The sequence below is a fragment of the Carlito syrichta genome, unplaced genomic scaffold, assembly GCF_000164805.1.
Source record: "Carlito syrichta isolate Samal-C Ts95f unplaced genomic scaffold, Tarsius_syrichta-2.0.1 Scaffold307536, whole genome shotgun sequence".
NCBI classification, from domain to species: Eukaryota; Metazoa; Chordata; class Mammalia; order Primates; family Tarsiidae; genus Carlito; species Carlito syrichta.
In genome coordinates, this window is record NW_007251632.1 from 143,101 (window position 1) to 155,545 (window position 12,445).

Below are 12,445 nucleotides of genomic sequence, written 5' to 3' on the forward strand. Positions count from 1 at the left end.
ACGCCCGGCTGATTTTTTGATTTATTGTAGAGATGAACTCTCGCTGCCCAGGCGGGTCTCAAACCCGTGGGCTCAGGCAATCCACTCACCTCAGCCTCCCAAAGGCGCGGGATTACAGGCTGATGAATTAGGTTTTTAAAAAACTGATTTATAATTTGCATAAAGTTTACCCTTTTATAGCACACAATTCAGTGCTTTTTGTATAGTCATAATTTCTAATCAGCCCTATTGTCTAATTATAGAATACGGTCATCATTCCAGAAAGAAGCCTCAAGACCATTAGGAATCACTCCCCATTTGCTCATCCTTCTTCCTCTGAAAATCACTAATCGGCTTTCTTTCTGTATGGCTTTATCTATTATAAAAATTGTAAACTGGGCTTGGTGGCTCAGCCTGTAATCCCAGCGCTTTGGGAAGCTGAGGTGAGTGGATTGCCTGAGCCCACGGGTACGAGACCCGCCTGGGCAACTTGGTAAGACCTCATCTCTACAATAAATCAAGAATTAGCACGTGCCTGTAGTTCCAGCTACTTGGAAGGCTGAGGCGGAAGGATCGCCGGAGCCCAACAGGTTGAGGCTGCAGTGGCTGGGAGTGGCCATTGCACTTCAGTCTGGGTGACAGAGTGAGATTCCAACTCAAAAAATAAAAATAAAAATAAATAAATAAAAATAAAAACTGTATATAAATAGTAATAATATGTGACCTTTATGTCTGGCTTCTTTCACTTAGCATAACTGTTTCAGGTTTCATTTATGTATAGCATGAATCAGCACATCATTCCTTTCTACAGAAGAGTGATACTCCATTGTATAGAAATACAACATCATAGTTTATCCATTTATCAGTTGATGAACATTTGAGTTGTTTCCACTTTTTGACTATTATGAATAAGTCTGCTATGAAAATGTATACATGTGTTTTTACATGGATATGTTTTCATTTCTCTAGTTGTATACTTAGGAGTAGAATTGTAGGTTATATGGTAACTTCATAGTTAACATTTTTAGGCATTGCTAAACTCTTCCAGAGGGGCAGTGGTTTACATTTCTATATGCAGGGTACAGGGTTTCAGTTTTTCCATTTCCACCACAACATCTGTTATTGTCTTTTTGATTATAGCCATAAGTGGCTTCTCATTGTGCTTTTCATTTGTATAACCCTAATGACTAATGATGGTGAATATCTTTTCGTGTGCTGATTTTCTGTTTGCATTTGAAAATTACCTATTTAGGCCAGGCTCAAGAATGTAATTCCAGCACTTTGGGAGGCTAAGGTGAAAGTATTGTCTGAGCACAGGGGTTAGCACAGGGGTTGGAGACCAGCCTGGGCAACTTGGGGAGACCTTGTCTCCATAATAAACAAACAAATAAATAAATAAGCTGGGCATGGTGGTGTGCACCTGTAGTTCCAGCTGTTTGGAAGGTTGAGGCAAAAGGATCATCTGAGCCCAGCAAGTCAAGGTTGTGGTGGCTGTGAGTGTGCTACTGCACTCCTGCCTGGGCAACAGAGTGAGACTACAACTCAGTAAATAAATAAACAAACAAACAAATAAATAATTCTATTTAAATCCTTTTCCCATTTAAAAAAATTTATTGTTGAGCTGTAAGACTTCTTTATACTTTCTAGGTAGTACACTCTTATCAGCTTTATTTTTGGAAGTATTTTAACTATGACATAGTTCACCTTACTCATCATTTTTTGGTTGCTTGTGTTTTACTTGTCATATCTAAAAAGCCGTTGCCTAATCCAAGGTCACATAGATGTATATGTATTCATATTTTCTTCTAAGTGATTTCTGTTTTAAACTCTTGCATTTGTATATTGATGCATTTTCAGTTAATTTTTGTGCCTGGTGAGATGCAGAGGTTCTGATTAGTTTTTGCTGTCTCCACTGTCTATTCTATATCGAATAGTTTTATGCCAGGGTTAGTGTTCTTTAAGCTCATATCCTTAAATGTTTGGCTTGGGGATAAGTGTAGACTTTGGAAAAAATGGAATGGTTGGGAGACATAGAAGGGTCTACTAGACTACTCACAGTAGAGTTTACTGGTAAAGTCTTCTTTTCTGTATCTTCACTCCCCAGTTGAAGGATGTGTTGAAGCAAGCCTATTAATTGACACAAAGTATGCTCTTTAAGGAGACAAGTGAGCCAAATGGCAAATCTCTCTGGATTTTCTATTAAGGCCTGTCATGCCTTTTTGAAACTTAAAGCCAATTTCTTAATGCAGTAGAACAAGCAGGAAATGATGAGGGGAACAGTCAGAGTTTGAAAAGAAAACAGACCAGAAAAGATGGAAGCTGCATAATCAAATACATTAGATTTGAGAATTAAATATAATTTTATTTTAATAATACTTATGTTTTAGTTGTAAAAGTAGCTTATGCTTATTGCAAAAAGTACAAAGCTCTGTACAAAGGAAAAAACAAAACAAACTCAAATGTGACAGCCAAGAGAAAGCTAAACAAACATGACTGTAATGTTTGTGGTATGTAAGGTGAGATATCAGCAATGGAAAAAGGACATTAAGAAAAACTGAAGAAGTATAATAAGATATGGACATTAGTTAACATTAACAATTAGAACAAAATATGTATATCCAATTCCATCTCCTAGAGGAAATTCCACTGTAAACTTTTGGTGCAGTTCTAAGTGACAACTTGTATACAATGCTTTTAGTTTTTAGTTCTAAATATGTATATTAACTCATTTGATTGTCAAGCCTTTATGTAAAAAAGGTACTATCTTTGTTCATTAACAGATTAGGAAAATACTACACTGAAAGTTAAGTGACCAGGCGTGGTGACTCAGCCTGTAATTCCAGCACTTTGGGAGGCCAAGGTGAGAGGATTGCCTGAGCCCGGGGGTTCAAGAACAGCCTGGGCAATTTGGTGAGACCTCGTCTCTACAATAAATCACAAAAAACTTGACGGTCGTGGTGTTGTGTGTCTCTAGTTGAAGCTACTTGGAAGGCTGAGGCGGAAGGATCGCCTAAGCCCAGCAGGTCGAGGCTGTGGTGCCCATGAGCGTGCCACTGCACTCCAGCCTGAGCAACAAAGAATGAGACTCCAACTCAAAAAAGCAAACAAACAAGCAACCAGAAAGTTAAGTAACTTACTCAGATAGCATTGCTGTAAGTAGCAAAGTTAGAATTTGAATCAAAAGAATTGGTGTCCAAAGACATAGTTTTCTTCACTATAGTGGTATGTATTCATTCATAATTTTTTCAATGTGCAAATAGAAAGTACATTTATATAATGTCCTTTCATTTATTTAATTAAGCCTATCTGTTTTCTTCAAGGCATATTATGTAGTTTTGAAAATTTATTTATGATGAAACTGGTATTGATATGCCTAGGTGCACCTGCTGAAATACAGGATTGTTGGATACTCCAGTTGCTCAGTGGGTGGTAAGGGGTTTTTAAGATTTAGTCTACATCCATCCCTCAGTTCTTTGATAATGGACAATTGAGAAAGGGCAAAGTTATGTAAAAACAAATGCAGCTCAGGATTATGTCCTTAGCTTCCTATCCTCAGCACTGTCTTTTTCCCAGCTACAGAAATGTCTACATTTTGGAGTTACCAATGCTTCTGTTACATCTGCAGAAATAATAGCATTAGGTCAAAAATCATATATTTACATCTTCATTACTATTGTAGTAAAGTGCTTATTTTTCCCCATTCCAGCTATCGATTATCAATTAAAATTTAAGTGTATCCAAATCTAATAGGCAAAGAAACGCTCTTTTTTTTTTTTTTTTGAGTTGGAGTCTCACTCTGTCACCCAGACTGGAGTGCAGTGGCCGCTCCCGGCCACCACAGCCTTGACCTGCTGGGCTCCGGCGATCCTTCCGCCTCAGTCTTCCAAGTAGCCGGAATTACAGTCATGCGCCACCATGCCTGGCTAATTTTTGATTTATTGTAGAGATGAGGTCTCGCCAAGTTGCCCAGGCGAGTCTCGAACCCGTGGGCTCAGGCAATCCACTCACCTCAGCCTCCCAAAGCGCTGGGATTACAGGCTGAGCCACCGAGCCCGGCTGAAGCGCTCTTATATTTAGATTTTAGGTAGGAATCGAAGTTCATATTTTTGTTTTGTAAGAAGTGAACAGCCAGTTTTCCAAACTGAAAGATCTGTCCATTCTGTATTGGAGATCGTAATTACATTATGGTTTTGGAGGGAATAATTTTCAGTTCACTGTGCCCTCCATCAAAATGTAGAAGCAGAAAAAAGGGGAAACAAACCCCATGATATTTGAACAACGCAGCAATCTTTTTTTTTTTTTTTTTTTTTTGAGATATTTTCTTTTGAAAGGGTTTCAAGTGTGGCGTATTTGGGTCGACTATGGCTTTGGTCAATACAACTTTCCCAAACCAGTTTTTCTTTGTACCACGTATAAGAAGATCGGAGAATGAATGTCAATCAGGATTGTTTGGCCAGTGGTGTCTGCAAGAATTTCTTGTGGTGGCAGGAATTATTTCCTGAATATTTTACACATATTTAAAAATAGATAGATGCGTCCCTTGATCCCATTTTGCTGGTGGTTTCAGGAGTCCCCCTCTACATGCCACTGAGCTGTGGACGCTAGGGGTTCGGTAGTACCCTCCCCCCCAGGTCATTCCTGTCGGAGAGGCTGCTGCGTGCCCCGCACTGCGGCAAACAAACACGCATGCGCGGCAGAGGGCGGGCTGGTGCGCATGTGCCGCAGGGACATGCGCTGAGTTTGCCGCTGCGGCAGCAAGTCTTGCGCAGATTGGAGCCGCGGAGGGAGATGCCCGACGCCTCGGCCTGAGGAGCAGGCAGTGACGCGATGGAGCGAGCAAGGTGAGTCTTGCTGATGGGTTCTCTCAAGAGACATCTTGGGAACGGTCAGTTTTGTCCATCGGATGTTCTGGGTTTTTAGAACTTGGAGTATTGCATAAACTGGGAATTCTGGGCCTAAAGCCCTTTGTTCCGGAGAACCTTGTTCCGGCCCGTTTGGAGGCAGAACTCTGCCGTCCTGCTCCGGTGGTGCCTGTCCTTCCGTCCTTCCCTGTTGTGTTGTGAGAGGTCCTTTGCGGGTGCACTTTTGTCCTCGGAATCTGAGGTGGTGAGGTGACTCGCAGGCAGAGGACTTTGAGGCGAGGCGGCGGTGGGGCATGCAGGGCGACTGCGGCAGCCGAGGCTTGACGAGCAGGGTGGCCGTGGCCCGGCGGGGCAGGGCACCTCAAGGCCACTCGGTGCTGGTGAACCTGCGGTGGAGGACGGTCTGTGGGGTGATCGCCTTGTGGTGGGGCGAGGGCATGGTGAGGGACCGTGGGGTGATTCGTCGCAGTGGCCGCAGAGGCTCTGGAGGGGTCCGGAGACACGTCAACATGGCTGGTGGGGGGTTGTCTTGGGGTGACCACGGTGGTGGGAGGGCATATCGGGGGAGCCTGGCGTTGGTGGGCCGTCGGATGTCTGCAGTGGCTGCAGCGGCTGTGAGAGGCTGGTGGGAGGGCTGGGTCCTGGTGGGCTTGACGGGCGGAGGGGGGGCTGTTGGGTGTCTGGGGGAGAGCGGAGGATCGCAGTGGGGGGTGGGGGGAGGGCCGTGGTGCAGTCCGCAGCCTTTGTGTGAGGAAGCGACGGGACGCTTGTTTTCCTGTGACCCGCAGTGGTCCTCCAGTTGGCGTATTACGGCCATGGTGTCTTTTTATTTTTTAAAGCTGCGCAACCCTTATGGTGAAGCCGTGGCGGTAGACATGTTTGGGTTCATTGCGTACTTTGTGGCTTTAATCATGGCTTGCTTTGAGAGCCGTGGCACAGGAGATCAGAAGTGATGTGCGGGCCTGGCCCTTAGGATCTTCTGACTGATGTGCTAGGCGATGCCGGAGGGACACTCTTTTTTCATTGTTCTTCCCTGTGTTTGGAACTAGATCCTGGAAGGCTCTCGGGAGAGCAGGGGGTCGTCAGGTCATGTCGCCACCATTGTGCAGCTCCGCAAAGATGGCGCCGCTGCAGAGGCCCTGGTCTGCGCAGGCGCGACAGGGTGGGTGGCCGCCCCCTCCCCACAGTGCCGCAGGGGGGCCGGGGGCGGCTCGCCTGTATCTGCTCAGGTTCCGCTGCGCTGGAATTTCAGCCACACCTTCACCAAAGTGCGGTGGTTGGTGAGGAGGGGAGGCTGGCGGCACGGGTAGGCGGCTGTCCCCTCTGCAAAAGTGCTGCAGTGGGTACTGGTGCAGGGTGCGCAGATGCCGCAGGAGTGACGGCCTCCACTGTCGTCCATGGTGCTGTGGGCGGGGGGGGGGGGGGGTTTGTACGGCCTCTGGCTGAAGAGATTGGCCGCCATCCCCTTTACCTGGCTGCTGCAGCAGCTGCTCCGCCCTGATGTGCTTCGGGGGAGGGGTGGGGGCGGGGAGGAGAAGAGATGTGTTGGCACAGGCTCCTCCCAGCAGCTTGCAGCTGCCCCCTTCCCACTGTGCCGCACAGAAGGGACAAGAAGTTAGAGGCCAGGAATTAGTACCGTCTCTGCCTCTGTTGGTTAGCAGCCGCCCTGCACACTAGACTGTCTTCTGCAGTAGTGGGGGGGGGACTGAGAGCTGGGGAATGAGGGAGATTCTCAAGGCTGAAGAAGACGCAGCCACCCCAGGACTCATAGTGCTGTCTCAGGCATCCTCCCTCACTGGTAGAGACTTAAATATTTGTTTTCCAGCTCTCTGGACAGGCTGACCTTTTTGTTTTTAGAGTTTCTACCTTGGTTATATTGTGCCCAATCTAATTCTCCATTTTCAAAGTGGATTTTGTAACCACTTAATTCTTCTTCGTAGCTTCTGATTTCCAGGTTTGATAATTTAACGTAAGTATCACCATTAAAAATCTGTTATCCTTATAAATCTCTGGGTATTTTATTGTGACCCACTACTTAGATGCGTTCCTTAAACAAATGTGGGTAAGGGGAGAGGGATGGAGGTTTCTGATTAAGTTTAGGGTTGTGCCAGATGCCGGACCCTCCTGGGCATCTAGGAACTCAAAGGTGCAAGTCGTGTTTGCTTGAAGTCAATAAAAGAGAATCAGAAAAGTTGGGAGAATTCCTGCTGGTCTGGGAGTGTGCATGGGGTCAGTGATTGCCTTTCGTTGGATTTTTAAATTAATACTTTTGATCATTTTTGAAGCTCAAGCTCTAAAAATGTGGTGAGAACAGTTAATTAATCATGTAACTACATTCTTGATTTCCAGCATTTCATAAAAATTTGCTTTATGGATTTTGGGGTTTTTTTGGGGTAGCAGTTTTCTGCACTGGCCTTTTTCTATGTAGATTTTTTTTTTCCTTACCATAACCAATATGTCTGGAGATGCCAAGTTGTAATTGGCAAAAAATCAAGTCTACAAAACCTAAAAAACCTTGTTCTGGAATTGTCTCTGAGTAGTTTCAAAAATAGGGGTCTGAGCATTTGTTTGATATCATTTACAAATCTGTTCCTGCTTACATGAAGATAATGTTTCAAATATAAACATTATATATATATATATACACACACACATACACATATATACACACACACATATGATCCTTTGTCTCTTTGTAAGCTGTTCTTCTCCTCTGCCATTTTGTAGTCTTCCACCCAGACTCAGGTTTCCTATGTGGTGGACCTCTTGGTAAGGCCGCATGGGTTTCAAGGTCTTGGGCCTATCTAGTGAACTGGTTCTGTACCAGAGCATTTCCTGTGATGCAGAGAAAGGGCAGCTTAAACCACAGACCTTTATTTTGCTCTCTAGGGCAAGGTATTATCTGGTTTGGGTTTATTCACAGAAGTAATTTTGTATTATCTTCATTTTCCTACTCCGACTAATGCTTCATTGTTGAAGAATTTCCCCCATTTATGGTTACTCTGCGTTTTTATTTTTTCCTTACTTCCCTCCTTATTCTTAAGGAACATTTTTGGTTTTCAACAATTTCACTTTTAAGATGTCCCAAGGTTTCCAAGTTAATCTCCTATATTTGTCACTACATTGTGTAACATAGCTGTGTAACTGTTTGCAGGAAGAATCCTTAAAGTAAGCAAGTTATGAGTACTGCCCTGCCTTTCAACATGACAGTGGGGTTTTTGAAAATCTTCCCTTCATGTAGAATAGGATCTTAACTGGTCCTGTCTCCCATCTTTTTGTGGCCTAAAGTCAGAAAGCGGGAGTGAGAGTTGCTACTGGTTAAGGCAGTCTCCTTCACTGGTTGTGGGGTAAATATCTGGACATTGCCTCTTTCCCCCCATCTGGCTTTTTTCTCTTCCTCCTCCAAGGAACAGCCCTGGGCCTTGGGTGGTCTTTGCAGGATATGTGTATTGCCTGTAACAAGTTATGGGGTTATGGAGTCTGGGGATACAGGTAATCAAGCAACCTAAAGACAATATAGTCTTCACTCTTAATGTGATTGTAAACACTGTATAAGAATTTAAGTAATTAGCTTGCTTGATTATAAAACTGCTATCCAAGGTGCACTGGTACAGGTAGAATATGAAATCTTTCTTTTTGTTCTCAATTTTTGAATCTGGCTCAGAATTATTTTCCTGGTCTCACTATATTGCCTAGGGTCAAGCTGCATCTCTGCCAGCCTCCTCTAGTAGCTAGAGCCCATAATTCTCTTTTTGATAATTCTCCCCAGGTTTTGTTTTGTGGGGTGTAGAATGTCAGGATCCCACATTACATTTTTGTTTCCTGAGATATTAGTTGATTTTTTTACTGTTTCTTACATAAAGCACATTCAATACTTTATGAAAAATTAGACAGGAATAAAATTGTGGAATCCCATTGCATTTTTGCTTTTCAGTATATTTCTAGGTTATTTTTCTCAATGAAAGTGATTTTGGATCAATAAGTTAACATTGTGTTGTCCATATTATCTACCTTTTTTCCCTAAATGCTCTAAGTTTATGAAATGTTTTCTTAGTTGATGCAGTTAGGGAGATTATAAATGCACATGTGTGTATGAACATGTATCTAGAACATTCAGAAAACTTGAGTATTTTTAAAATAAGATTCGGATTATTTTGTATGTAGCTTAAAAAGAATAATTTTATATGATAGCTATTTTCTCAACTGTCAGACTTTCATACTGAGCGACTGTTGAAAGGGTAAAAGAACTAAGGTCTTTTTTGTAATGGGGTATTTACAATTATACACTATTAGATGAATTATGATCTTATTGAAGATAGTTATTTTTGTTGTGTTATGTTAATAATTTTTTGTACCCACTATAATATTGTAGCATGAATCAGTACTTTATTCCTTTTTTATGGCAAACCATATAGCTAAGAATCTAGCATCCAATAACACAAGCAAACAAAAATTCCAAGCAACAACTACAAAAAAGAAGTGGAAGAAACTTTTGGAAGTGATGGATTCATCTATGGCACTGATTGTAACAATGGTTTCTGAGGTGTATACTTATCTCCTAACATCAATCTTTTGTATGAAAGTACCATACCATATAATGTTTTTTTATTCCTTCATAAGTTGACGGATATTTGAACTGATCCCATTTTTTGGCTATTATGAATAATGGTGCTAGGAACATGTATGCATTTAGGTGTTTTATTTAATATCCTTGCATCTGTAAGTGGAGTTTCTGGGTCATATATTAATTTCATGGTTAATGTTTGTAGGACGTTGCCAAAAGGTGTGTACCATTTTATATTCTCACTAACAATTTCTGTATTTCCTCCCCAACTCTTGTAATATCAGGTGTATCAATGTGGTTTTGATTTGCATTTCTCTAATGACTAATAATGTTGAGCATCTTTTAATGTGCTGATTGATCATTTGTGTTATGTTTGGAGGACAGTCTTTTCAAATACTTTACCTGTTTTGGCAACAGGCTTTTTAAAAATTGTTGTAAGAATTCCTTATAAGCCGGGCTCAGTGGCTCAGCCTGTAATCCAGCACCTTGGGAGGCTGAGGTGAGTGGATTGCCTGAGCCCGCGGGTTCGAGAACTACCAGGGCAACTTGGCGAGACCTCATCTCTACAATAAATTTAAAAAATGAGCCGGGTGTGGTAGCGCGCGCTTGTAGTTCCAGCTACTTGGAAGGCTTAGGCGGAAGGATCTCCGGAGCCCAGCAGGTCAAGGCTGCAGTGGCCGGGAGTGGCCACTGCACTCCAGTCTGGGCGACAGAGTGAGACTCCAACTCAAAAAAAAAATAAATCAATAAAAAAGAATTCCTTATATATTCTAGACAATACTTTTAAAAAAATGCTCTGTTAAGATATGGTTGATTTACAAAAAACCGTAGATATTTATTATTACTAATTGATGTTAGGAGATAAGTATACACCTCAGAAACCATTGTCACAATCAGTGCCATAGATGAATCCATCACTTCCAAAAGTTTCTTCCACTTCTTTTTGTTGTTGTTGCTTGGAATTTTTGTTTGCTTGTGTTGTTGGATGCTAGACTCTTAGCTATATGGTTTGCAAATATTTTCTCCTGTTCTTCTGGTTATCTTTTTACTTTCTTTGGAGCAAAGATTTCCTTTAAAAGTTTTGAGGAAATCCAACTTATGCTTATACTGCTTGTACTTTAGGTGTTTGAGTAGACTATTGCCTAATCAAAGGTCATAAAGATTAGCAATATATACACTTTTATTTTAAAATCTAATATATGTATATTTGGTTTTTAAATCATTTAGGTGGCTTGATTAGAACATTTAAATTCTAGAAGGAATAAGACAACTGGGTTATTTGAAAAGCTGTTTTACTAATCTAAAATCTAACATGATATTTTAAATAGCTAGGTTTCTGATAATTAGCTTTTGGGATGTGTTCTTTGAATTTTATCTTTTAGTTATTATTACCATTACTGTAGTAAAAGGCCCTTTTTCTGTCTTTTCTGATTTACAGTTTTCTAGTTTTACGAGTGGTTTTTGCAGTCCCTAGCATGGCCATCCCTTGTGGGAAATTTCATGCTCAGCTCTCTTGAGCAGCCATTTTATGAGGTGGTATGTAGCTCATTACATGGCGGTGTTTTTTATTATTTTGCTATGTTGATAGGCAAGAAAAACCCTCCTTTTGTTTTGCAGATCTTTAAGAAAGTGGCACTTGCTCAAGAGGTTTTTTTGTTGTTGTTTCATTTGTTTGTTTTTTGAGTTGGAGTCTCACTCTTCCTTGCCTAGGCTGGAGTGCTGTGGCACGCTCACAGGTACTGCAGCCTCGACCTGCTGGGTTTAGGCGATCCTTCTGCCTCAGCTGTCCAAGTAGCTGGAACTACAGGTGTGCGCTACCACGCCCAGCTAATTTTTTATTTATTGTAGAGATGAGGTCTCGCCAAGTTGCCCAGGTGAGTCTCGAACTCGCAGGCTCAGGCAGTTCACTCACCTCAGTCTCCCAAAGTGCAGATTACAGGCTGAGCCACCGAGCCCGGCTTTCTAAAGCCTATTATACTATAATTCTAAAAGTAACCTTAGAGCAAATAGTTGTTTAATAGATTGATGAAGTCTACCAAACAAGTCACTCTTTAAATGATTCTTTTTCTAGCTGGGTGCAGTGGCTCACGCCTATAATCCTAGCACTTTGGGGAGGTAGAGGCAAGAGGATTGTCTTAATCCAGGCATACAAAACCAGCGTGGGCTACTTGGCAAGACATTGTCTCTACAGTAAACCAAAAAATTAGCTGGGCATGATGCCTGTTGTTCCAGCTACTTGGAAGGCTGAGGTGCAGTGATCACCTGAGTCCAGCAGGTTGAGGCTATGGTGACCATGAGTCTGCTACTGCAGTCTAGCCTAGGTGACAGAGCGAGACTACTACTCAAAAAAATAAATGATTCTTTTTCTGTTTCAGGGATCGCTTACATTTGAGACGGACTACAGAACAGCACGTGCCAGAGGTAGAAGTCCAAGTCAAACGCAGAAGGACAGCCTCACTGAGCAACCAAGAGTGAGTACAATCTGGGTTGAGAACAAATTCTGGTCAGAATCCCGTTTCAGATTGGAACAAAGTATCATGCAGTGAAACCATTAAAATTAATGTAATCAAGTGGAGAAGCACATGCATAGAATACAGAAAATGTTGTAAAAAAGCAGTGAAATTCTTTTTTTTTTTTTTGAGTTGGAGTCTCACTCTGTCGCACAGACTGGAGTGCAGTGACTGCTCCTGGCCACCGCAGCCTCGACCTGCTGGGCTCCGGCGATCCTTCCACCTCAGCCTTTCCAAGTAGCTTGAATTACAGGCATGCGCTACCATGCCCAGCTGATTTTTTTTTTTTATTTATTGTAGAGTTGAGGTCTCGTTGCCCAGGTGGGTGTCGAACTCGGGGGCTCAGGCAATCCACTCACCTCAGCCTCCCAAAGACGCGGGATTAGGGGCTGAGCCACCGAGCCCGGCTCAAGATGTAACTTTTTCCACTTTAGTTTGTAATTTAATTAGCTCACAAAGTTAAATAACTTTAAAAATTAAAACAGGAAAAATTCACTGTTTCTGAAAACCTTATTTAAAAAGTTAAAACT

General features: G+C 42.3%; 2 protein-coding genes across 5 annotated transcripts in view; both read left to right on the forward strand.

Annotated features, from left to right (window-relative positions):
* Nucleotides 1-12,445, forward strand: part of SNURF (SNRPN upstream reading frame) — a 31,551-nt gene that overhangs the window by 7,744 nt on the left and 11,362 nt on the right. For 2 of the 4 annotated variants that reach the window (XR_002482336.1, XM_021715769.1), the window contains exons 1-2: nucleotides 4,723-4,820; nucleotides 11,781-11,876. Coding sequence is in view for 2 of the 4 variants with exons in the window: in XM_021715769.1 (XP_021571444.1) it covers nucleotides 4,807-4,820; nucleotides 11,781-11,876 (110 nt within the window). In the remaining 2 variants the exon portion in view is untranslated. Of the gene's footprint in view, nucleotides 1-4,653; nucleotides 4,821-11,780; nucleotides 11,877-12,445 lie in introns of those variants that run through there. The other 2 variants (XM_021715768.1, XR_504727.1) reach the window with 2 other exon arrangements.
* Nucleotides 4,773-12,445, forward strand: part of SNRPN (small nuclear ribonucleoprotein polypeptide N) — a 22,228-nt gene continuing 14,555 nt past the window's right edge. The window contains exons 1-2 of the mRNA XM_021715767.1: nucleotides 4,773-4,820; nucleotides 11,781-11,876. The gene's annotated coding sequence lies outside the window, so the exon portion shown is untranslated. The remainder of the gene's footprint in view (nucleotides 4,821-11,780; nucleotides 11,877-12,445) is intronic.